Source organism: Zingiber officinale, chromosome 6A (assembly GCF_018446385.1).
Source record: "Zingiber officinale cultivar Zhangliang chromosome 6A, Zo_v1.1, whole genome shotgun sequence".
In the NCBI taxonomy this organism is placed as follows: Eukaryota; Viridiplantae; Streptophyta; class Magnoliopsida; order Zingiberales; family Zingiberaceae; genus Zingiber; species Zingiber officinale.
In genome coordinates, this window is record NC_055997.1 from 119951727 (window position 1) to 119977762 (window position 26036).

Genomic DNA, 26036 nt, shown 5'->3' on the forward strand with positions numbered 1-26036 from the left:
TGCTACTCGGATGGATGGCGCGCTACCCGCCTCCGCAGTCTTACCCAGGCTATCCATCCTCCAGCGTGCCGCCTCAAGATTTCACCCCTCCTGCCGATGATGGTGATGTTCCTCAGTGTGAGGATATTGATTGATACAGTTTGTTTGTTGACTGTCTGTATGTTGGATGCTATTTGTTAGTTTGTCTGACCTGGATGTTTGCACTTCTGATGCTACTCATGTATTTATGCTACTCAGTTTTATATTTGCTTGCTCTTTATTATGCTTCATTTTCTATCGGCTATTAATATGCTGTTCACTTGCGTGTCTTGTTTGTCCTTTATTTCTTTATTACTGTCTTATAATACACTTAGACAGAATTCTAAGTACTTTAAGAAACAGACAGTAAGGGTTAAGGGGGAGTTCTTTAAGTTATCTTACCTTATTCGACCTTTTCGGTTTTTGACAAAGGGGGAGAAGATAACTAAGTTTAGATGAATGCAAATTTGATTTTAGAAGACCCTCACATAGTGTTGTATCCGTCTTAGGGGGAGGATCTTGATTCCCCTAAAATTATGAAAATTTGAAGACCCTCACATAGTGTTGTATCCGTCTTAGGGGGAGGATCTTGATTCCCCTAAAATTATGAAAATTTGAAGACCCTCACATAGTGTTGTATCCGTCTCAGGGGGAGGATCTTGATTCCCCTAAAATTATGAAAATTTGAACAATTCTGATCTAAACTTAAATCGTGTTGTCAAACAACAAAAAGGGGAGATTGTTGATACAGTATGACCTGGCTGTTGTTTTGATGTTGACACTGATTTAAGTTTGTATCAGATATTAATTAAACTCAGAATGACTACTGATCGAGGTTGATCAGTTGGGAGGGAAAGTCCTGGTGAGTGAAGCCAGGCAAGGGAAAATCCAGATGGGTCAAGGTTGACCAGACATCTGGTGAAAAGTCCAAGCAGGGAGCTTGGCACGGGAAAAGTCCAAGTATGGTGACTTGGCACGGAATGGTCAGAGAAGGCTCAGTAGCTCGTTCTCTGGACCGGACGAAGTCGGAGAGGGCTCGGTAGCTCGTTCTCCGGACTAGGTCAGAGAGGGCTTGGTAGCTCGTTCTCAGGACCAATCCTAGTATCACATAGGCGTTGGATTGACCGATCCAGTGAGACTTTGATTGTCTGATCGGTGCACAGACCGATCTGGTGAAACTAGGTTTGCTGATCAGTCTGGTGACCGATCAGGAAACACTCAGTAGCACACTGAGTGTAATCTGATCGGTCTGTAGACCGATCAGGAAACACTCAGTAGCCTACTGAGTGTAATCTGATCGGTCTGTAGACCGATCAGGAGATGATGTCGCGAGAAGGAAAAAGGCAGGGATCGATCTGTGGACCGATCCATATGCACTCTGATCGGTCTGTAGGACCGATCAGGCCATATCCTGATCGGTCTTGGGACCGATCAGGTGACGATCTTAGGAGTGCGAGGAACCGACATTAAGCCCTCGATCGGTCTGCAGACCGATCAGGCCATCCCCTGTTCGGTCTTCACGACCGATCAGACATCAATTCAAAGGTGTGGATCGGTCCGCTGACCGATCCACCTCACTGTCTGCACACACTGTCAGGTTCTGCTGATTTCTGATTCGTTTGAACTAATCAATTTCTGCTGTGAGCTTTATGTGGTGCAGGTTGCAGGTTCCATTCCAGTGCTTAATTTCAAATTAAGCCTCATCAAAGGAATAAGACAGGGCTTACTTTTTTCTGTGTATCACTGTGATGAAGGAAGATTGAGCATCAACGGATACTGATGCTAACAGACTGCAATCTCTGTTCGTGATCAGCTTGACTCCTGTGGGTTGGTTGGAGCTCAGAAGACACCAGCAAGACCAAGGATGGTATTGGTGTGAGTTCAGAGAACTAGCTGAGGAGGAAGAGTGATTGGCGATGCTTGTGTTTACAGCAGAGATTCGACGCAGAGTTTCTGCAGCGAAAGAGCAGAGGCATAAGAAGAGAGACGAGGAAGCAAGGAACAGAGCTCTCGGTTGATTGTGTGAAACAAGCTGTGCTGTGCTTTGTGCTTGAAGAGAGGCAGTATTCTTGTGTTCCTGCGTGTGCTTATTCTTCGCTGATTGTGGCTGTGAGCTTCCTTTGATCATTTCACTTGAGCCACTACTGTAAGTCTTGTGCTTAATTTCTTACTGCTGTTAAAGACTTTGTGGAGAGGTTACTCCACCGAGAAGGAGAATCCTTTAGCCGGATAGCTTCCGGGGTGTGATCTACCGGAAGATCAAGGGAACGTCCACCTTACGGACACGCCGAGGAGTAGGGGCAAGTTATCCCCGAACCTCGTAAATCTCTGAGTTAGTGTGTTGTGTTCTCTCTTTGTTTTAGTTTTCTAATTCCGCTGTGCTAACAAAGTTCTTGAAGAAATTTGTATTTAGTATTTTTCAAAGAGGCTATTCACCCCCCCCCCCTCTAGCCATCTAAGATCCCAACAATAACCTCCCCTCCCTTTAAATTATCCCCTTCCAACTCTTGACATATGTCAAAATCTCTCATCCCTTTAAATTACCCCCCTTCCAACCCTTGACACATGTCAAAATTTCTAATCACTTTAAATTACCCCCTTTCAACCCTTGACACATATCAAAATCTCTTATCCCTTTAAATTACCTCACTTCCAACTCTTGACACATGTCAGAACTCGTCTCTCTTTAAATTACTCATCCTCCAATTCTTGACACATGTCAAAACACCCCTCTCTCTTTAAATTACTCATTCCAACCCTTGACACATGTCAGAACCTCCCCTTCTCTTAAATTATCCACCTTTCAACTCTTGACACATGTCAACACCTCTCCATTTAAATCCCCCTCTCACACTTCATTTTTAGTCACTCTTCAGTCACACCTCCCTTTACTGTTATCTCCCTCTCAGCCTCTCCTTGTGTCTTCCTGAAACATAGTTATCTTCTTAGCCATTACTTTTCGTAATTTATAGAAGGAAACTATGAATGACTATTTGAGTTTATTTTCAGATAGTTGGTCAATTGAGAATGATGTTCCTAGTGAAGAGAGTATCTCTAACAACAGTCGCGATTATACAGTCGAATTTACCACAAATCAGATCAGGTTAGTTATTATCATTATTTTATGCATATTCATTATTTATTTTATAAATAGAGAAATTATATTAAGATTGGATAATGTCATATTTATACATCTTTGTTATATCTTTTTATATAGATATTTAAAAGTAGAGAAGATATGATAAATTGGGTCAAGATAGTTGGTTTGAAAAATAGTATTGTAGTGGTTATTAAAAATTCTGCTAATTTAAAAGGTGATAAGCTACTAAAGTGTCATCTTATGTGTGAAAGAAGTGGAAAGTACAACCGTTACGATATCTAGTTGATGGGCAATCCTTAAAAAGAAATACTGGGACTAAAAAAAGTGAATACCCATTTGAGCTGCGAGGTATACCAATACCTCCAAATGGTGTGATGTGAAGTTTAAGTAGAGCCGTCAATTTGGGTTGGACCCGTCGGGTTGGCCCACCCCGCCAAACAATTTAAGCAGGTTGGGTTGGAATTTTATCAACCCAAGTCCGCCGTGGGCCGACCCGCCTAGGCCCGCGACCCGCGCGGGTCGGCCCGCTCGGGCTTGGGTTCACCCGCGGGTTGAAAAACACATGTAAGCTAAGTTTTAGGCTAATTTATTATCTTTCTTTGTTATAATTTTGAAATAAAAATAATATTTTTCATCCAACATAAGTACTCATTTGTGTTTATTTATATTTAAAATACATGTTTATGTATACATTTAATTGTAGAAAACTTTTTCGAAGTAAAATGTTGAAGATATGAAATATTTTTTAATTTTTTTAAAAATTTTTGATGGGCCCGCGAGTTGGCCCGCCAAACCCGCAACCCGCCTTAGAATGGGTTGGGTTGGAAATTTCCCAACCCACCAAGTTGGCGGGTTGGCCCGCCCCACCCCGCCAAATGGTTAGCCCGCGCACGGGCCGACCCGCCCCGCCACGGGTTGGCCCGTCTGACAGCTCTAGGTTTAAGGGTTGTCTATGGTTTTCATAATCATCAATTAGCAGAATATATTGATGGTCATGAGTACCCGAGTAGGTTAAAACCAATAGAGAAAGAATTTGTACTCGACATGGCCAACAACACCACACCTCGTGATTTTTTTAGTATTTTGAAGGAAAGAGACCCGTCAAATACTACGGGGATCAAAAGCATTTACAATGTCATTTTCACAAATAAATCTACTAAATGGGGCAACCTAAATTCTATTCAGTATGTTTTGGACCAATTAATTAAGAAAGAATACCTTCATAATTACCGTACAAATCCAAACACCAACGAAATCACAAATATTTTTTGGGTTCATCCAAAAAGTCTAGAGCTGTCTGTCAACTTTTTGTCTGTGTTGATCATTGATGTCACATACAAGACCAATGAGTATCGGATACCACTATTGAAGGTTGTGGGTATCATATCCACAATGCGAACTTACTCACTTATGTTCGCATATCTTAGTAATGAAAGGGCATAACAACTAACATGGACATTAGATACCTTAAAGAAGTGGATGGTTGAAAAGAAGACATCCTTGCCATTGGTGTTTGTTTCAGATCGAGATTTGGCGCTTATTAATGCCATTGAAACATGTTTTCCCAATACATGTCACATCCTTTGTATTTGGAACATAAACCAGTGCACAATGAAGAAAAATGCCCCTATGCTTGGTTTGGAGTGACAATATTTTTATGCATTATGACACTTACTTATTAATTCATCAACACAATGGTCTTACCAGCAGAAGTGGGATGTCATGCACAAGGAATATCAACGATTTGAGGGTGTTCTAAATTATCTTTGGGATACATGGTTACACCTTACAAAGAGCGGTTTGTTTTAGCATAGGTTGATACATGTATGCACCTTTGGAGTAATTCAAATCAAAGGTATAATCACTTTATAGCTTTATTATTTAAATTTTGTTCATTATTGTACTATTAAAATTCTTTTCAGTATTAAAACATAATGCATTTTTTTTATTACAGGGTAGAGTTTGCACATACGAGACTGAAGCTATATTTGGGAGATATCATGTCATCCTTACAGACATCTTTTGAAAAATACATAAGATGTTGAGAATTCAGTTCGGGGATATTAAGAAGTTGTTCAAGAGATCTCTCAGCATTCCACGCCATCAACATTTACATGATGACATTTTCAGTCAAATAAGGTGTCGGATTTCATTAGAGGCAATGAAGTTGATTTATGGTTAGCTAAAATGCATTGAGGGAACATCTCACCAGCTAGTCGGCAGATGCAACTATTCTATCAAAATTATATATGGATTGTCATGCGAGCATGATCTTGCACATTATCGTTACTTTTCCATTCTAATTCCGCTTCAGAGTATCAACGCTCATTGGAGGAGATTGTCGATGCACGTACATCAATTTAATGATGAGGGATCACAACGTAACAGGACATCCCACATTGTTGAGATATTAGATGGAATGAATTCACATATGAGAGAGCATATGATAGACAAGTTTTTCGATATGATAGATTCATCTCATAGTACAGTTCGAGCCCCTTCATATAACATAGAACATAGAGGTCGACCTACGGGTGTAGATGAGCAAAGTAGACGTCGCATACCTTCTTTTGCAGATGCATCCACTTCAAGATCTAAGGTCTCTCAACTGACTACAACATCTCGAGGGAGAGGAAGACGTGGAAGGGGGTCGAAGGTTTGCAATACTCAAACGACTCATGATCACTTTCCAGTTCCACCCATCCATGATACTTATATTGAGAAATTATTTGTCTCTGCAGCGTTATATTTCTCACACTGTTGATGTTCAACCTGACGGTCATTGTGGATTCAGGGCAATAACTGCACTAATTGGGTATAGTGAAGAAGGTTGGTTTCAAGTACGATTTGAGCTTATAGAAGAGATTCAACAAATAAGGATCTATATGATCAAATTTATCCAGATCAAAATTTTGTAACCAATCTATTATTCTCATTGAATTGGTTCGAGTTGTCGGCACCAGAAATGTATTGGATGGACTCTATGTTTTTGGGAATTTTAATCGCATCAAGGTACAATCTTGTACTATATACATTTGGTGAGAATGCTAGGAGTTGTTTTACTCACTTGCCATTAAGAACTCCTCCAGTTCCAAACCATGAGCATCGAGAAATAGTTATTGCTCATGTCGGCAATCACTTCGTACAAGTTTTCTTGCATCCTCATTACCCTGTACCATTCATTCTAATGTGGTGATGGAAACATTCATCGTATGAAGCTAAATGATGGGTCACTCGTTATAGGACACGTATTCATTTGTGGTACGAAGTAATAGGTACACCTAGGGATGACAATTTTCCCTGCAGGTTTGGGGCCCCACGGGGAAAACTCGAAATGAGGATGGGGATCTCCGATTTTTCGGGGATGGGGCGGGTATGAGAATACTATCCCCATCCCCGAACCCGTCCCGAATATTATTATTATTATTATTATTAATAAATAATAATATGATTTTTTTAAAAAGTATTAATAATAGTGTTAATATTAATATTAAAATTTTTGAAAATATTATTATTAATAATATTATTAATATTGATATTAATATTATCATTAATAATAATTATTAAATAATAATAATAATAATAATAATAATAATAATATAAATTAAATTTGGGAATGAGGCGGGGATGGGGGTAGGGATTTGATCCCCGTGGGTTCGGGTTCGGGGATTCCCCGAACCCGAAAAAATGAGAACGGGGCGGGGATAGGAATGACAAACCCGCCCCCGCCCCACCCCGCCCCATTGTCATCCCTAGGTACACCACCAAAAAACACGTTGGGAGCAGAATTGGAGACAATATTGATTAAAATTTATAGTTTTATGTATTTCCGTGTTTTTATTGTATTACTACATGTACTCTTCATTTGAAATAAATATTTGTTCCTAAGTTATGAATGTGTTTACATATTTTTGTTAATTTTAAATATATAATTTCTATTTTGATCCATATTTTTATACTTTTTAATTTTTGTTTACAAATAATAAGTCCTAAAATTTATAAGTAAAAATAAACAAAAGATTATAAACATATAAAAAAAATTATTAAAAAATAAAACTGACTGATTAACAAAAATAAAAAATAAAATCAATTAAAAAATAAAACTTAAAAAAATAATAAATTGAAAAAAAATAGAAGTATTATGAAAAAATAATAAATAAAATTAATTAAAAATAAAGCTAAATAAAATTTAAAAATAAAGTATTGATAAAAAATAATAAATAAAATTGATTAAAAAATAAAACTAAATAAAATTTATATATAATTGTAAAAATAAAATATTGATTAAAAATAATAAATAAAATTAATTAAAAAATAAAAATTAAATAAAATTGAAAAAAATATCGTATTGATAAAAAATAATAAATTGAATTAATTAAAAAATAAAACTAAATAAAAACTAAATAAAATTAAAAATATACAAATATTGAGAGCTATTTTTAAACAAAATTAATAAAAAAAATAAAACTAAATAAAAAATAAATAAAATTTAAAAAATAAAAAGGAGAGGGTAGAAGTGTCATTTGAATGGGGGAGAGAGAGGAAGTGGGAGGGCGTGCTGTCAGATGGGAGGTCTCAACGCCTTCTTCCTCTCGTTCGCTAGGACGATAAATGAACCAAGCGTTCGTAAATAAGTTGATGTTCGGCTTGGTAAAAGCTTATTATGTTCGTTCAATATATATAAGATTAATTAAACAAAGAAGCTTGAACAGCTCGTTAAGCTAAATAAATAAGTTTGAACAATATGTGTTCAGTTCGTTAATGTTTGAATAACGTTCATGAACAATGCTCACGAATTATATTCATTAATAAAACTCTTTTCAATATGTTAAATAAATAATAAAATTAAATAAATAAATAAATATAAATTATGAAGCTCAATAATCAATCAAATAATTAAAAGTTTCAAACAATCAAACAATTGAGAGCTTGATAACATCTAAACGAACGAAGCTCAAACCAAGCATAAGTTAAGCTCGAACCAAGTTTAAGCCAAGTTTGAATTCAGAGTTTGATAACATTTAAATGAATCAAATTCAAGCCAAACTTCAAACAAGCTCAAATTCATTAAAAAATTAAATCAAGTCAAGTTTAAACCTCATTTAAAAAATTTGATTCATTTTAAACTACTTAGACTTGGCTTGATAAATTTTAACACTCTAAAACTCGGCTCGGTTCTGTCTCTTCTTGTTTACAGCCCTACCCGACCCCGTGGGTCATCCGAGACGGTATGGGACGGGAGTTGCTGCAATGAGACCGCCGGGTCGAAACTCAGTGGCAGCGGGGGAATAAATCCCCTATCCCTGTATCCCACCCGGTCCGTCCCATATTAGCTCGGGTGCTACGATTTATCTCCCTTACGATGACCGTGGGTCCCTGGGGCGAGGGCTTCGCCTTTTTTTGCTGCAATTGTTTACAGCCCTACCCTTCGCTGCTTTTACCTCGGCGATTCTCTCACGTTCGATCTTGCAGCGTGTCACTCCGGAGCTCCGGCGAGATGGCCGACCCACCCATGCCGGCCTGCCCTAATAATTCCAGAACCCTATTGGATCTCGACGCCGACGCCCTCGCCCACTGCTTCGGCTTCCTCGACATCCGGGACATCTCCAACCTATCCATGACCTGCAAGCCCCTAGCTCGCGTCGCCTATTCTGACTGCGTCTGGAATCGTCTCTTCAGGTACCTTTACCTCCTCTTCTCTGATTTTATTATTTTTTTTTCTGAATTATGGTGAAAGCTCGACCTCGAAGGGTATGAAGCTGTCTTGGTTTCCTTCCTTAAAGTTGTCGTTTTGGACGGTGATTGTAGTTCTTTCTTCGTGATTTGTGTTTTAGATTGAATAGGTACGTGATGGTTCTCCAAGCATCTTCAGAGCACGTTATTCATATCAACTCGAGCCACATAAACATACATTCGTTCCAGGCTAAACATAATTTTCTTGCTAACCAAACCAAATCAAAGTTCCCCTATTTGTGCTGGTTTGAACTGAGTTTGGGTAAATATAGTTTGATATAGTTTTTTTTTTTTACTAACTTTTATATACAAGGAACCCATAACAACTTAAAATTTGGATTTCCACTTCAATTTGAGTTCAAAGTAAGAAAATGAAACTAAATTTAAATTTCATATAAAAAGGTTCAGCATTTCATGGATCCTTTTTTATTTGGTTCAGTCCATTTATTATGATTGAACCACACAATGGATACCCAATTGCCTGCTTAGCCATCAGAGTTTGAGATATGAGTTGCGACTCTAAGCACACTAAAGGTCATTCGGCTCCAAGGTACAAGTTGTGGTTCTTAGCACACCTTTGATGTCTGTAATTACCAATTAGGCTCATAGGTAGGAATTGAGATTCTGATACAATGCAGAAGTGAGTTCAATTCCATTCCATCTCAAAATAATTACCTATTTTGGACACACTTTGTCATATATATGCCCACGACCTCAACAATTATGATAGAAATTTCCTTGAACACTGAGCATAAACTATTTTGGTTGACAATTGGAATGCTTGAAAGAAGTGGGAAAAAAATAGAAACACCATGATTTTTGAAAATTTTGATTGATGACTTAAAAAATAATATGGATTTCTTAGTTTTCATCTCTTGATATCACAAATTATGCTATGCTTAGCACTCACGCAATTCTTTTGTTGGAATTTCTTATTTAAGTTGTTTGATACCATCATGTAGGGAGAAGTGGTCACATTGCTCTGTATCCTCTGGAGCTATAGGAGTCAGAGAACAGTATTTAGCAAGACATACAGCCCTACAACAACTGAAATTTTGTGATCCGTGGGAAATTCATTTCAACAACTTCTACTTTGAACCAGCTAGCCATTTATTTCTGGAAAGAAACTCTATCCTTTTATCTCAGGTAAAGTGTTTTGTGAATCTAATTGACAAGTTCTTCAATTCTTTACTAAATTGTTTTTTTAATCATTTTAAGCAGACTGAAAAAATATTTAAAATGGGATATACAGTTACTTATATTGTTTACTTTTTTATCAATCCAATGCACCTAATATGTACTTAACTTTTCTATGAAATAGAATTGATGTTGATATAATATCTTCTGCCACCTTTTGCTATTTGGACTTAAGGATGAGTATCCACACAGTTGTGGATCCAAGTGTTCAACACAACTATTTCTTTCTTTCTTTTTTCTTTTTACCTTTAATCAATAGAAATAGAAGATGTTCACTTGAGTGTCAGGATTGGACACAGGTACAAAGGGGATGGCTGAAGAGTACATGTAACGTAGCTCTACCATATTGTATTCTTTTGGTGCCTGTGCAAATGATCTGAGTAGAAGCAAAGATATAATTTTCTGATTTGTCATATGATTTTTGGACTTCTGGTGTTTAATTTAATCTGTGAATTGTAAAAGAAATTCGCATTTATACTCATGCCCCAAGCACCATTCCTGGTATCAGAGAACGCCTGAGGAGGATGGTTAGAAAAACAGCATGTATATTATAATTTTTGTTCTTGTCATTTTGCCTTTGTAAGTGCCCCTCCTTGCCCTGCTTTGGCCAGAAGATTGTTTTGCTGTTTCATGCAAGTTAATCTTATGATATTGACTATTGTTCCAGTTTCTGGCCAAAGCATAGGGAAGAATGAGTGCCACTGAGCCTTATGAACTTGATTGCTATCAGTTATTTTTTTTATCTGCTTTAGCACCATGAAGAATCATGCTAAAGTTTAATTTCCTGTTGCTCAGGGTTTTAGGATACTAAGAATAAGGGTTGATTTTGCTGGAATTCACCTTGAAGAAGCATTTATGGCTCATGGTGCAAGGATTACATGCATGAGGTTAGTGGAGTTGCAAAAATTAGATATATCTGTTTTACTTTAATTTCTCTTGATTAAATTGGAAATTTGACAAGTTGCATACCTGCTATTCATCATATATATATATATATATATTTTGCATCTTGTGGTTGTACCTGTTTCTTTTGCTACCTTGCTTTTGCATACTACTTTTCTTGTCATTTCTCAGTGGGTTATTTTGAGCAACTAAATGTTAAATCATGCATTTGAGATACTATTTTGTTCTCTTTGCAGATTATTTCCTATAGTGGAGACATCTTTGTTTCGAAATGGTATGCATCCCATGGATAATTTTATAGTCACTTCAAGCTCAGACCACACTATTCGCCTACGGTGGAAGGTTCTTGCAATTTTATTGGTGTTCATTATCAATGTTCTATATGAAAATCAAATCCTTTTTGGCTTTTTGTTGTCTCCTGATATCTTGGGAATATATACCAGGCATTTCTAGTTCTTTTCTTTAGTGATTTCTTCACTAAGTCAAAGTGAAGCATTTATGGTGTTATTCCATATTGATCACTGTGCTAGGTGATGATAAACTAGAGTATTCCATCAATAACGTCACTTGAATTGTGATTTCCAAGGCATTCTTTTGCATGCAATTTTCCATTATCTTGGTATAATGTTAATGGTGATTAATTTCTTATTTGAATTTTGCATAATTTTCAAGGTTGGCTATATTTCTAAATTGCTTGCATTATTATTTTGTTTAGATTGATTCCCATATTACTGGTTTAAGTTATCTGAATGGAATATTACTTTGATACATTTGGTTATGCTATTTAAGAAGCCTTTGCCTTGGATAGTGGGAGATGCTTAACCAATATTCCACGTTCCACATTCTAGCATTGACCCCAATGCTAAATAGTCTAACTATTTGTTTGTAGGGGGTATGTGTGAATCAACCAATTCACTGAGGGTGAATCAACTAATTCACTGTGGCTTCCTTTTCTTGTGTAGAAATAGATAGTTGAATATGGTTATTTGTAAGTTATTGAAGCCCAGAGTCAACTATAAGATACTACCATCACTGTATGGTTTTGAAGATCATGATTTAATAGAGTGGAATATGTAGCATTGATTATTTTCCTGACAAGATGGTCATATTTGTGGTACAATCAAACTATCCCATTACTTGTGTTCTGAGTTCATATCATCAATGCAGGGTGGACCACTGCGATGTTTTAAAGGACACAATGGACCAGTTCTTTCACTGGCTGATACATTGCTCGGAGATAGTGGTTCTAAGTTTCTAGCAAGTGGTGGAGAAGATTGCACTGTTCGCCTTTGGTCACTTAATACTAGTGGGAAGCAACATCCTCTAGTTTCAACATATCGTGGCCATGAGAAACCTTTGTCATTTTTGACAGTTGCTGGGTATCAATCTCTTTCACATCTCTTTCCTCTGCTCATATATTCTATGAAGTGATGTTCCCTCCCACAGGCTGGCACAATTGGTACTTGCATGTGGTATTGCTGCAATAGGTCATGGGGTCGATTTCCAGCGTGTGTGAAAATGTATTGTAGATCACCTAACCCCATGCAAAGGGTCACTGTGCTGAGCGAAGCCTCCCGTGATTTACCTCCCTTCTAGATCACATGGGGTAGTCTTGGAGGGGTCCGGGGTGAGGGTTATCATCTTTTGCTACAATATAAAGTAATCTTCAAGCTAAGACCAATGTGTCCCAAGCAATTCAGACCTCATACAGAAAGAATCCCCCTTTCTATTTATTTTTTTTAAAAAATGCAAGATTTAAAGCTGCTTGACAGGTGTGCTTAAGTTCTCTTTGATATAACAAATATTAATGTACTCTGGAGCCTCATTAATGTGCCAGAATAATAGGATCTCTCCTAATGAGGTTATCAACATCAGCAACCTCATCAATTACATATTTTTCATGTTAATTTCTGAGCACAGAGAAATTGTTGAAATCCTGATTAGGGATGCCACTTACTTTCATGTTGAAATCTGTCTTTTGATACAAGTTATTTTACTTTTCAGGCACAAATCTTCTCTTTTGGTTAGCATTTCTAAAGATTCAAGGGTACGTCTCTGTCACTCAGCAAATTTTCCCATGAGTTTCTTGGCTGACCAGACTTACCTTCATGTTGATGAGTAATTCATACTGAAGTTACTATATGGAATAAATGAATATTTTCATTTGTTGTTCTAGATAATGCTTTTACTCATATTATATGCCATATTGTTCCCACATCAAGTCTCTGGCTTCATATTCATGCCACTGAGGAAACCATCCCAATTATTTAGAGTCATCTTGCCATTACATGTAGTGTTACCTTTTGTTTGTTTGAGTTTGAACACCAGCATTTTCCTGTTTTTTTTTCTTTATACGATTGGCATACCTTTTTTTTTCCTAATTGTACTCAAAAGTGTAACGGTATTCAGGTAGTGATAGTTGTTTCCCTATCATTTATACAGCTTGAGTATTTTATGATGTGTCCTACTTTAAATTGGGTTTATCTTTATTTTCCTTCTACTATAGCAAACATGCTTTGTCATTTGTCATTCCAGGGACCAAATCTGTAGTTGAGTTTTGGTTTAACAATTCTAACACATGATGCATTGTTCTTCTTTGTAGGTCAGAGTTTGGGATACATCTGCATCCTCCTCTAATTTGTCATCCTGTGTTGGAATGACATCAGTCACTGGACAACCTATTGCTATGCAATGTCATGACACACTTTGTTACATTGCTGGTGGAGCATTTGTTACAGCAATTGATTTACGAACAATGCAAAGGGCTTTCACTGCTGCAGTCCATGCTCCTAAAATGTACTCATTCCAAATGCTACCATCCAAATGGCTTATGTGTACTGGTGGAAAGGACAAGTAAGTAGAGCTTTGATACTTTTCCCAGCATAGTTATAAAACAAGGATGGAACTGCCAATTGAATTGGAGAAAACCTGAACCCCAGAACCTCTCCGGTTTCACGGATAGGATGTTCAAAAAATTGGACCAGACAACCTATTTTTACAAAACTTTAATAGAACTGGCTAGCTTTGCCATACGCTTTGAAATGTCAAAAATGACCATTCATAATCATCACAATTTAATCGGGGTAGAAAAAATGTTTTTCTTAACATTTTAACCTAGGCCCCACCTCCTAGAATCCTCCATTCAAAATGTAATTGCAAGCTAGCTATTCTAGTCCCATATCAATACTTGTTCCTTGTGCACTAGTAAATTAGTTTCTTTTGTCATTGGCTTATATATAAAGACTTCTCAAAAGATTTTTTAGTATATCTTTATATGTGATTATGTAGTCTGGTCTGACCAATTAGCTTGTTTGTGGATTAGCTGAGTCTATTAGCAATTCAATTGATTGAACCACGGGTGCAGCAGTGACCCAAAACTTGTATGGTTCTGTTTCTGGATTGGTTTTTAATACCGTATCTCCAAGTGAGTATGAAGGGGAGCCTTGGCGCAACGGTAAAGTTATTACTTTGTAATCAAAAGGTCACGGGTTTGAATCCTGAAAACAGCCTTTTGCAAAAAACAGGCAAGGCTGTGTACAATGATCCTTCCCCGGGATTCTGCATTGCGAGAGCTTCGTGCACTGGATAGTTTTTTTTTTTTTTTATCTCCAAGTGAGTATGACTAGCAAATGAGACTGAGATCATGAATAACTATACAAAATATGGTACTGCTAATATGATATGATTTTGTTTTAGTGGTTAATCATAAAATCTTTCTGTTTACAAATTACAGGGCCTTGTTATGGGACATCAGAAAAAGCCAAGAACATCAAGAAGGACCAGAACCGGTGGCCGAGCTGGAAGTAAACCACAACACAGTAAAATTTCTACACATGGATCCTTACAAAATTGTAACTGGAGGGCCATTTGATTACAGAGCCCAAGTTTGGGAAACCGGTACTGGCTTCCTTGCCAACACACTGGACTGCCGGTCCGACCCCAGGGAAGTGGCCGGTTTGTCAGCCATGGCTGTCGATCAATGCCGAATTGTTACGTCGGGTTGTTCAGATTCTCCAGAGTCTGTGTGTTACCGGGACTTCTCTGGCTGTTCTTTACCTGTGTCTCTTGAAGACTTGGGCGCTGCTGGATCAAAATTTTGGGAATCCGCTCCACTCAACGACTGACTTCACTGAGCCCTCCCTCCTTTTTCCTTGTCCATGAACTAAATATCGTTAGATGTAATTAACTAATCTTTTTTTTAGATATAATCAGAAGAAAAGTTTTAGCGTTACAGTGAACTGTGATCTAAGTTTAAGTCACAAAAATAATCTTTTAGGATAAAATTACTTACGATCCAATGTGATTTGTTCTTTTTTGGGATCATATATTAGCAAGAGTTTAGGGCACTTGACTACTCTTTTATGATTAATAGATATCATCTCACATTATCCTAATTGATAGATTTTATCAATTTGAATTTGGAATACGCCTCCTCAGTCAAGCACCAAAGTTAATTCCTGGGATTTAGATTGTTTAAGTCAACCTTGAGAACTTAAGAAAGTCAGGTGTCGCAAAATGGAATTTGGATAGTTGAAGTCTAACCCTGAGAACTTAAATACAAGAACCTCAACCCACCCTTCTATTGTTGAGTCCATGTCAAGTTGTCAACCCTTACTCTTTCCTCCAACAAATGGCAGCTGCATCTGGCGTGGACTTATCAAGTCTACTTCTGATGAAAAATCTTTTAAATATACTTTATTTATTATTAGACTACGCAATTATCAATCGATATATACCATGATTTTTGTTATTAGTGATCTAGTTTAGTGGCCAAGAGTGCTTTGCTAAGAGCATTAAGCATCATTAAAAAAAGATACTAAATGAGAATTCTTTTATTTATCATGGAATAAGAACACTTCACACTTCACGGTTAAAGAACAGAAAATCTAATGGAAACCACAATCGCAATCCACAATGCAAAGACGAAGAACAACAGACCGTTGCGATCCGCATCGCAATTTCTTCAGCCCGCTTGACGGGCAGCTGGTCCTCGCAGTGGACGCGAGGTCCGGCGACGGCAAAGGAAACGAGGCCGAGGGTGATGGCCACCTCGGCCCAAAGGAAGAAGAGTAAAGGCACGAAGAGAGGATGCTCGGTGAGGTCATGATCGATTTGGAGGCGGGAGAAGTAGATTCCCACGCTAACGATGGCCGATAATTTTTAAATATAAGAAATATATGAGGTATAAAAATAAGGGTGAAAGAAAGCCGAATAGGAGGTAATAACATGATCATCTTTCCTAAACATAAACACATATATTTCCCTCTAGCATGCCTTAACAATAAAGTAGACCGGTTGAGTTTCCTACACATTTTTTCATCCTTTCCGTATGAAATTTTTAACTCCATCCCTACAGTGACGGATCTAAGAATTTAACCATGGAAAGAGATTTTTATACGAAACAAGGGATGATATCCTCTATCTCCATCGGTAGAACTCCATAATACTAGGGGTTTCATCGCCGATAAGGAGAGGCGACCGCTGATGCCACCCTCCACTAGATCCGCCCCTGCATGTGTCCCAATAAACCTTTAATCACCTGGATGTGGTTGGCTTGACCCCATAATATTTTTTCACTTGTCATTGGATAAATTTGGAAAACACAGATAGACCACAGGGACAACCCAGCACAACAAGTGGTTCGAATGTCTCAAACATTTATTTGCATTGCGTGCGAATCACACCCTCGTTGTATTGGAAACTCATCTATTCTCTTACCATCCCATTGAGCTTTAAGGGGCACGAATTTATCTTTTTTGGATAATTTAGATATCCATTTCTTCAAATCGATTAATTTCAGAGATAATTGATCCAGTCTAAGGATGACAATGGGGCGGGGGGCGGGGCGGGTTTGCCATCCCCATCCTCGCCCCATCCTCATTTTTTCGGATTTGAGAATTCTCTGAACCCGAATTCATGGGGATCAAATCTCCATTTGCGCCCTCATCCTCCAATTTAATCTACATTATTATTATTATTATTATTATTATTATTATTATTATTATTAATGATAATAATAATAATAATAATAATAATAATAATAATTTTGAAAATTTTAATATTAATATTAATACTATTATTAACACTTATTATTTATTAATATTAATAATAATAATATTCGGGGCATGTTTGGGACGGATATAGGAATATTATCCCTATCCCTGAATCCGTCCCATCTCCGAAAAAATCGGAGATCCCCATCCCCGTTTCAAATTTTCTCCATGTAAACTTAAACCCGCGAGGAAAATTGTCATTTCTAATCCAGTCCTACGAAAATTTTTCATTGCTATCATAATAAATCGGGAAGTACTCACGAAGATTATCTATCCAAATGACCAATTTCTTAAGTTTGCCATCGAATCGAAGAAAAAATCCTTATAAAACACTATAGTTAAAATTTATATCTTAAATATCTGATTAACTATTTAGAGGGGCTGACCACTCCATCATCGTAGTCCCTGGACGAATCTACATTTTTAAATAATAGAACTAGTGGAATGGAATCCCTCGTTATTTGAAATGGACCATGCACAGATCCACATTTTCTTTTCATGTCAAGCTAAATTGTGCATTCAACATGGGAATAGAATCATTGATATAAAAAAAATAATCAACATTTTCTTCCATCTCTAGTTAAATAATGCATTCAAGATAGGAATAGAATCATTGAGAAAATGATCTCCTTTCCTCCAACCTTATCAAACATGGCCTAACATCACAATTGCATGGTCTATTTGAGCCTTCCTCAAGTTGGCTCGACTCGTCCAACACGCTAAGCTAGTTCTCCGTGAAGAAGATGAAACTTGCAAAATCCTCATAATGTACCCAAGCTAGTTCTCCGTGAAGAACTGATGAGCAAGGTTAACATCAAATTGATACATTCCTACAGAAAAAACTATTTCCATTTGTTCGACGAGGCACTTTTTGTGAGCTTGAAACTAAGAATGATTCGAATATGTTACTGATATGATTCGAATCTGTTTACCTCCAGATTTCTGAGAGAGACCTGCCACCAACTTGTTTGAATCCAAACATTGTTGATGGCTGTGACAGAATTGCCCAATCGATTCATATCAAAAACCTGTGACTTCTAATTCTCAATTTAACCTATCGAACCAGCCAATTCTGTCTGGTTTCCGAAACACTGCTCCGTAAACCAATTGAATAGACTGTCACAATACAAAATCTATACTATTCCGGTTATCATAGTGAATCAAACATTGCTGTCCAACTACAGTCCTTTCAACTATTTCTAACTCATGAGAAAGCAATTATGAATAGAAGAAAAGAAACAATCAAATGGATTGCTGAAGTCGCAAGAATATCAGAAGACATCTTAATTATATCTTGTTTGATTGAACCATTTTGTTTGTCATTTTGTGATCCCACGTGTAGTATGAAAGACCAGAAGATCTTGGATTCTTATCCTTAGTTAGCTCTAATCAATAGCTAGGAATTTTATTCACCGCAAGACAAGAAACGATCCACGTATCCAACTAACAGTGTGACGTGCGATAATGATGTGTTGAGAATTAAGGACTAAGGAAATTACTATAGATTTTGGTTGCAGTGCAGTTTAGTTCATAATCTATACATTCATCTGAATATCTATATCATATTCAATAAGAGGAATCACTGATCCCCAAGACAAAACCACAAAAAGGCAGTAATTTGGTCTGAAGAGATTATTAGTAGCAAAAGGTGAAGAACACTTGACTTTGCAGCAAGGAAGGTGGGAAGAGAGTGCAGTAGATGCTCTCGTCTTGAATTGCCACAAACCCCACTGCATGAAAGCAACCCCAATTCAATTCCTTGTCCTCTCCCCCACAGTGTCAGCAGCAGCAGCAGCACAGCAGCAGCGGTAGCGGTCAAGACTTGGAATGCTCAATGAAGCTCCCACTAACTTTTTAGCCCTTGCTCTAGCCTCTGCATACTCCCCCTCCTTCCCAAAAGCCACCTTTGCATGACAAAACAAAACTCAAGCCCCTACTCCTCTCTCTATTTAGTTCTCTCCGTCTTGGGGATTGCAATCCTATGTCTTTCATCTCTCTATTCATACTTTATACGTCTCATTCATTGTTCTATTCACATAAAGTATAAGTATCTATCAGTATACCCTGTTGGAGCTTGACCGTGAGGTCCCAGCTCAGATTGACAGGGGCCGTCCAGCTCCTCCAGGTCCCATCTCAGAAGTCGTGTGAGTTGTAAATGCAAATTCTTCACCTCTTGCTTCTCACCCTGATGGGCATTCCCTTCTTCATCCTTACAGTTGGAAAATTCACAATGTGATCCTCCTCTGCCACCCACCTGCGGTCACGAAGCTAAATTAGATTTCAGACTTTTGTCTTTTCATCATCCCTGCCACCCACACGTGTGATCTGCATGTGCCGACACGGACTGTAGCCTACCCTCCCCTGCGGCCACCGTACGTGCTTGAACTTCCACTATGTGTTGCTCGCGCTCCATGGCAGAACCAGAACCAGAACCAGAACCAGAACCAGAATCGAACCACACGTGTAGCAAGTGCGCAGGAAATTAGAAGGAGAAGAAAAAGCAGCAAGAGAGTTAATCTTATCTTACGTGAAGTTGGTGACCAAGTGGTGAAGAAAGATGGCAGCCTCCAGCCTGGCGAGGTCCAGCCCAGGGCACAGCCTTTGCCCACCTCCAAAAGGAGTAAAGCAACACGAACTCGTGTCCTTGTCCTGTGGGGCAGAGAGATGGAGGAAGAAGACTGCACTCAGATAAGATAACCACTAAGCTTTATCTATTTGTTTATCTACAATAAACAAGACATATGCATCGTGAAGTGAAATTGACCAGCTCCAACTCCCGAAAGCAGAGAGACCTAGCAGGTGAGATCAAATTAAACTTCACCTTCCACCTCCATGGATTGAACTTGTAGGCCTCCTCGTAGTGGCTCTCGTCGAGGTGGACTGATCTGAAGTAGGTCAACACGCACCACCCTTTGGGAATGAGGTGCCCCTTTATCTCCACATCCCTCACTGCCTTCCTCATGATCCCGCTTATTATGTTCCCCATCCGCAGCGTCTCCGTAATCACCTGCTCTCTCACACATTAGTTGCCAATAATCGTATCAGGTTTCATTCATCGCCATGAAACTTACATCTTGTGTGAAAGATAGAGACATGTAGTCATTCCACTGCAGTGCTTCTCCTTCTCTTATCTTCTCCAGCTGCGTATTTTCATCCTGAGATCGAGTAAATAATAGCAAATTAAAGAATTAGGCATTTGATCGTATGCGTAGTGCTGATACCGTAATTTTTGGTAGTGTATACGTATTATTTACCTCTACGTGTTGGAGAGCAAGAGGGGATTCGCTGAGGTACTTGACTGCGAGAGTAGCAAGAACAGGCACAGAGTCCTCCGCCGGGATCATGAGATCGATCATGTTGTCGGAGATGAGGTCGTCGGTCAACTCGTCGCTGGCGTCGTCGAGCAACACATCGACTACATCGCGTGGGCGGCGCTGGCTCCGGCCAACGTCAGCCCGCTCGGCTCTCTTCTCTGCGATGATGCTCTTAATCAGCATCACCATCCGCTTCTTCGCCTGCATCGATCGGTAGAGCCTGCTTCCGGGCAGCTTCACCGGCAGAGACATCAAGCCGGCGATGAATTCCTTGAACTGTTGCTTTAGAAATTGCATCTCCTTCCCCGGGTCGAGTCCGATCAGTGCTTTGACTAGAATTTGGAACACTATCTGTTTCACGATTTCATCCAGAGAATTAGCAGAATGAATTTGTTAATCGCGTGCGAGAAGTAACTCACGTTTTTGGTCTGGTCTTGGACGAGGATGCGGTTTTGGTGGCGCCAGTTGACCATGGAGTGGAGCACGTAGCGGTGCATGTCGCGGGTGATCTGCGCTTTCAACTCGGCGGACTTGAAGAAGCCGCCGATGAGGCCGTGGACGCGGCGCTGGAGGCTGCCGTTGATAAGCAGGATGGAGGACTCGCCCATGAGCTCCGTCAGCGACTTGGGGTACCACGGCACGAACGCCCGCGCGTCGCTCTGCAGCACGCACCGGCTCACCTCCGCGTCCGTCGACACGATCGTCGCGCTCCCGAACAGGTGCGACCGGAACACCTTCCCGTACCTGCAGCAACAGAGGACTCATACACCACCTGCCAAACGTTGAACTTGAACGAACCAGCCTTTATGAACGAATAGGGGGGGCGTACAGTCGGCGACGCCTATCCATGAACTGCTCTGGCTGGGAGGAGTAGGCGGAGGATACGAAGTGGAGGGTCTCTCCGACGATCGGCCAGCCGCCAGAACCAGCGGGGAGGCGGCAACCCGCCGCTCTGCTTGCTCTGTTCCCGCAAGTCTTGGACATGAGCAATATGAAGAGGACGAAGATGAAAAGTGCGAGCGACACACTACACAGCGATTGATCCATGTCCTTCTCCTTCTTCTTCTGTCAAAGGAGGTTTTGCTCTTTCGCATAATAACAACACCGTCGCCGGTGGAGGAGGAGGAGGAGGAGGGGGAAATCAGTTTGGTGTTCGAGAAGGAGCAGCAAGTACAAAAGAGGCGTAAGGATTTGATTGGAACGGGGGAGTTGGGAAGTGCCCACAGACATTTAATGTGGCGGATCGCCCCACGCCCAAGAATGATTGATCGTATGGTGGTGGCACGGTGAGATTGAGATTTAAGCGCATGGAAGAAGCAGCTGCCCTCGCTCGTGCACACGTGAAGTCCATTCAACAAAAATCTTCCCTCTGTTGTCGTACGTGAAAATGATTATCGAAATCAATTTTTTAAATTATTTCTTCTGTGGTCGTGATCAATATAATGTGTCATCCCTATCAGTGAAAAAAGCCTGCAAAATTCTACAAAGATGAGTAGATAACTGAGAATAAGAAAGGGTCTATTAGTTCAACAGGTTCATTAAACTGAGAATTCAAAAGTTGATCCGGTACTTGAATCAAAGTATCAAAAAACTGATAAAACCTCCACCAAGGACCGGAATCAGGGGCAGAGACAAAGGGACAAGCAATTGGTGCTCCATGAAAGCAAGCAGATAGTGTCAAGGTGTCAGAAATAACTATTAAGTATTCAGGGGAAAAAAACTTTGTAAATTAGATTTAAAAGGCTTTTTGATAAATCTATAGGAATTAAATTTATATAATAATACTCTTAAAAATATACCTTTTCATTGAATGGATTCTGAGAGTTTGACCAGGTCCAAGGTTCTGTGCAGGAGCAGGGGTAGCAAAAGCTGATGCTCAGTTCTGCTCGTAGTTACTTTGCCTGCTGATTTGGCCACCCTAATTGTCTGCACGGTCACTGCACTCAGATATGTTTGGCTATTCAACCCTCTGTCCATTCATAAAGAGCTCGTCCTCCATCGGGCTACCCTTGTTCCTCATTGTTGGTAGGGTTCTCAAGCACAGTGAACTGAATGTAACTTCCTGCAGAGTGATCTGATTGAAATAGTAGAACTGTTCTGATTGAAGCAGATTCTGAACTACAAATCTTGAGAGATGAATCTTGCTCGTGATCGAGCTAGATTTGAGTGGCTGAGTCCAATCAATTTGTGTGATTTGAGCGAGCTCAAAGGCAACAACAAAGGGCTCAGAGATGAGAACTAAAGCATGAGTGTGGAAGATGCATGGAGGATGAAGAGAGAATTATTGATAAGGGAGATTTCGGGTTTCGGATTTATTTTGTTTTTTTTTAAATATATATTTTGGATCGGGATCCAAATCCAAATTCAATAATTGGGTTTAAATTAAATTTGGGCTGTGGGCCCAATTTCCATTTAATAAAACCCTGGGCTTGCTGTCATCGTCCAAAGTGGCTCTACATGGCTGTTGGAGTTGAGCAAAAGCAATTGAGTTGGGCCGGCCGAATCAATTTAAAAAATAAAAATTGATAGCGTGAATTTTTATGATAATCGTAACTCTTTATGATAATAATTTTTTATGACATGAATGATGATTATCCATATCTCTATCATTGAAAAATAATGTTAACAATAACTATTTAATAGTATCATTGAAAAATGATATAATAGTTTTTTTTTCTATTTCTCATCCTTCACATATAAAAACATCATTCGTGTGTCTTTGGGATATATTGTCCCTATATATCATCAAATCACCAAATGCATAATTATTCTGCTGCAAAAGTTTGCAAGCGACAATTATTATCAATTCACTAATTGCAACCAATTAGAATTCAGAATAAAAGAAACTTCTGACTTGCTCTTGGTCATCCCTTGTCAGATATGATCTTTATGTGACCATAGAGGTCAATACAAAGCTTTAATTCAGACACTATTCTACTTTCCTTTTCTCAACCAATTGCTTGGATTCAGCAAAGTAGAGGCCAAATTCTTGTACGTATAAGAACAAGCAACCTTTTTTCTCTCAATTTGTTGGGTAGCTTTTGTTCTCTGTATATATATCGAATCCTTCAGGGTATATTTCTGGAGGTCATTGAGGAATCCATGCATGAGAGCATGCAGAAACCATCCTAAAAACATCTTTTTAATATGTTTTCAATTAAATCTAATATATTTATACTGGTACAAATGCTTTACTTGCGAGATTACATATATATTATATTATATTTAAAACAAACGTCAAATTTTATATGTGTATTAACTGAAAGTATGAAAATGTTTTGACCAGAGGAATTAATTAATGCATTCTTCCGCAAAAAGATAAACTGACGCCGGACAAATTCTGGTGACAACGTACAGCGTTATTTCGTCTCTTATTAATGCTGTGATCCCTCGATCGACCTGTGACCTCTTACACAGCCAAGGACTTGACCAGCTTTTCTCCATTATTACCGCTGCACTATTCCCTTGACAGGTCCACTACATATATTTCAACTTAACATGCATTTTCTTTTCTTCAGATCATATTTTTCTATATTAACATCTTAACTAAGATGTCAAAAAGATCAGTACTGAGATAAGAAAGAAATAAAGAAAGAAAGAAAGAAAAAAAGAAAGGTGACTCGAATCAGTGAAAAGCTTTCCACTGCATGCATGCATAACACCAAATACATAGGGTGGACTTACTTTATATCATTTGTATAGTTACCTTTTCAGTGTGATTAATCAGCAATGCAGATTGAAAATTAATTGGACTCTCTCGTGATCATCGTTTCAGTAATATTAAATGGTATTCCATGTAATTTTTCTAGATCTAGCAAATGTTGTATACATTAATTGATCGTATGGTATATATATATCATGCGTGCATATATATATAAGAGAAGAAAGATCTCAAGGAACTTCCTGGACAACAGCAATAAAATCCAATAACAGCACTCCCAAATTAAAAGTTTATTTGTTCCAAAGGTTTATTAATTCCTCACTCAGCAAAGTTACATACTTGCTTAAATAACAATCAACACTAGGTAGCTCATATTATATATATCCTCGATCGACTTCATTTTTATAATTAGAGAACAACTCAAACAAATTCAAATTAAGTAGAAAGGAGCACCTTAAGTCTGATCGATCAACTGCGGATGATGCCACAGGATAAGGCCATCAACAACACTGCTGCATCTCTCTCCTCTTGCGGGAAGACCTTCTTGATCACAGTGGAGTTGTTATGCTTGTTGGTGGCTTTCAGCGCTGCATCATCAAAACAAAGCTTCTTGGGAGGAGGGCGAGGAGGAGAAGCAGTAATGTTCACCTTGCACCGCTTCTTGAATGGGAGATCGGTTCGATCGATGCCCAATTTGGTTTCCTTCCTAGCTTTGTTTGCCACCACGGCCGTGGCATGGCCGCCGCCGCCGCCGGTAAGTCCTACTCCTCCATGTAGCGCCGCAGCCATTGCCCGCCTCGCTTTCCTTTGACGTATACCGCAAGCGTTGCACAAGGACTGCACCAGGCACCGATAAAAAATATTCAGGTTAATTATTTTTTAATCTTTCGAGTTCGTACGACATAAACGAATTAAAGAGCAAATATTGAATTACCCTAACTTGTATACAGGTCATACCTTGGGGCCGCGAGGGCCGCTTCTCCAGAGAGGCGTCTTTGTGGTGTTACAGTCGCTGCAGACTCTGATGATCCCACTCGGAGAGGTTGAGTTGCTGTCCGTGTTGTTGTTATTTTTATGAGCAGCTGTGCTACTTGTCCGGATGGGAAACCCTCGAACTGGTTGGATCGCTTCTTGGCTAAGATCGCTCGGTTTGCTCACTATCATATGAGCTGAATACTTCATCATCTTGCGCATGAACCGCATCTTGGAGGGCACCCAGTTGCCCTCCCTAACGACCGACGCCTCTTCCTCCTCCTCCTCCTCCTCCTCCTCTCGCTTTAAACTACCCAACGGATCGCAAAGCGAGAGCTTGAGATCGTTGCCATGGCTCTCGTTAGCAGGATCCGGTGCAATCGAGCCGCGATCATCATTGCAGCTCGATCCATCCATGAACAAGATTTCCTTGTGCTGTATAGAACACGATAATATTTTTTTTTTTTAAAAAAACAATTAAATAAGAACAAGAACACATATCAGAGAAAGAACTGTTGGATCAAAAGCGAGCTGTATTATTTTTTTAAATATATATATGTATATATATATAAAATATATAAGTTGTCTAATTGATTAATCACCTCGTGCTGCTGGTGGCGATCAAAGGTGATGCAACTGTAATCCGATGAGCGATGGTAGAGGGCAGTGAAGAGGTGGTTGGGGACGCAGAGATCATGTTCTTCCTCCTCTATGGAGGAAGCTTGGTTGAGATCAAATGAAGACATGAAGATCAGAAAGGGGAGGAGAAGGGAGCTGAGAGGGATCAGGATAGGCTAAGTCCTGCTGCTTTCGAATGGAAGAGAGAATATGTACTAGATGATATATGGTGATGGTGAGTGATGAGTGGGCAGTGAGTGTAAGGACACAAATTTCACACACACACACACACACAGACTGCGCTATTGAACAAGCTAAGGGACCAGCCAGGGAAACCATTCGTATGGTAAACAATTTTTATTTTCAAAGAATAATTACTAATATTGCTATATATTTCTCAAAAGAAGAGAATCATCAAATTATAATATTTTCATTAATTAGTTTGATTGAGATACTTCGAGTTGACT

General features: G+C 39.0%; 3 protein-coding genes across 4 annotated transcripts; 1 reads left to right on the forward strand and 2 right to left on the reverse strand.

Annotated features, from left to right (window-relative positions):
* The first annotated feature begins 8532 nt into the window (after positions 1-8532).
* Positions 8533-15237, forward strand: LOC121997767. Its single transcript, XM_042552386.1, has 8 exons — positions 8533-8797; positions 9814-9997; positions 10844-10935; positions 11188-11293; positions 12119-12330; positions 12956-12998; positions 13554-13804; positions 14685-15237. The coding sequence occupies exons 1-8, from the start codon at positions 8616-8618 to the stop codon at positions 15073-15075; spliced, it is 1461 nt and encodes a 486-aa protein (XP_042408320.1). The 5' UTR covers positions 8533-8615; the 3' UTR covers positions 15076-15237.
* Positions 15238-18491: 3254 nt separating this feature from the next.
* Positions 18492-21600, reverse strand: LOC121997768 (cytochrome P450 90D2-like). Of its 2 annotated transcripts, none has more exons than XM_042552388.1 (7): positions 21148-21600; positions 20738-21062; positions 20259-20669; positions 20076-20159; positions 19826-20011; positions 19532-19682; positions 18492-19258 (listed from the first exon to the last, which is right to left on the reverse strand). In XM_042552388.1, exons 1-7 carry the CDS (start codon positions 21363-21365, stop codon positions 19230-19232), a joined length of 1404 nt encoding a protein of 467 aa, XP_042408322.1. In that variant the 5' UTR covers positions 21366-21600; the 3' UTR covers positions 18492-19229. The 2 variants fall into 2 exon arrangements, with proteins under 2 accessions (XP_042408322.1, XP_042408321.1); XM_042552387.1 differs by having other exon boundaries at positions 19532-19653; positions 21148-21597.
* A 2635-nt stretch (positions 21601-24235) lies between these two features.
* LOC121994352 (protein CYTOKININ-RESPONSIVE GATA TRANSCRIPTION FACTOR 1-like) lies at positions 24236-25784 on the reverse strand. The gene is made up of 3 exons (XM_042548421.1): positions 25554-25784; positions 24937-25386; positions 24236-24816 (listed from the first exon to the last, which is right to left on the reverse strand). The coding sequence occupies exons 1-3, from the start codon at positions 25695-25697 to the stop codon at positions 24448-24450; spliced, it is 963 nt and encodes a 320-aa protein (XP_042404355.1). The 5' UTR covers positions 25698-25784; the 3' UTR covers positions 24236-24447.
* Between the last annotated feature and the right edge of the window lie 252 nt (positions 25785-26036).

Excerpts from the sequence above, each read along its gene's own strand:
- LOC121997767 (XM_042552386.1), top strand. The coding sequence starts at position 8,616 with ATGGCCGACCCACCCATGCCGGCCTGCCCTAATAATTCCAGAACCCTA. Across the intron at positions 8,798-9,813 it reads GTCTGGAATCGTCTCTTCAG|GGAGAAGTGGTCACATTGCT; the intron begins GTACCTTTACCT and ends ACCATCATGTAG. Across the intron at positions 10,936-11,187 it reads GCAAGGATTACATGCATGAG|ATTATTTCCTATAGTGGAGA; the intron begins GTTAGTGGAGTT and ends TTCTCTTTGCAG.
- LOC121994352 (XM_042548421.1), bottom strand. The coding sequence starts at position 25,697 with ATGTCTTCATTTGATCTCAACCAAGCTTCCTCCATAGAGGAGGAAGAA. Across the intron at positions 25,387-25,553 it reads ATCGCCACCAGCAGCACGAG|CACAAGGAAATCTTGTTCAT; the intron begins GTGATTAATCAA and ends TGTTCTATACAG. Across the intron at positions 24,817-24,936 it reads GCGGCCCTCGCGGCCCCAAG|TCCTTGTGCAACGCTTGCGG; the intron begins GTATGACCTGTA and ends TGCCTGGTGCAG.
- LOC121997768 (XM_042552387.1), bottom strand. The coding sequence starts at position 21,365 with ATGGATCAATCGCTGTGTAGTGTGTCGCTCGCACTTTTCATCTTCGTC. Across the intron at positions 20,670-20,737 it reads TCCAAGACCAGACCAAAAAC|ATAGTGTTCCAAATTCTAGT; the intron begins GTGAGTTACTTC and ends ATCGTGAAACAG. Across the intron at positions 19,259-19,531 it reads CACTTGGTCACCAACTTCAC|GTGGGTGGCAGAGGAGGATC; the intron begins GTAAGATAAGAT and ends TCGTGACCGCAG.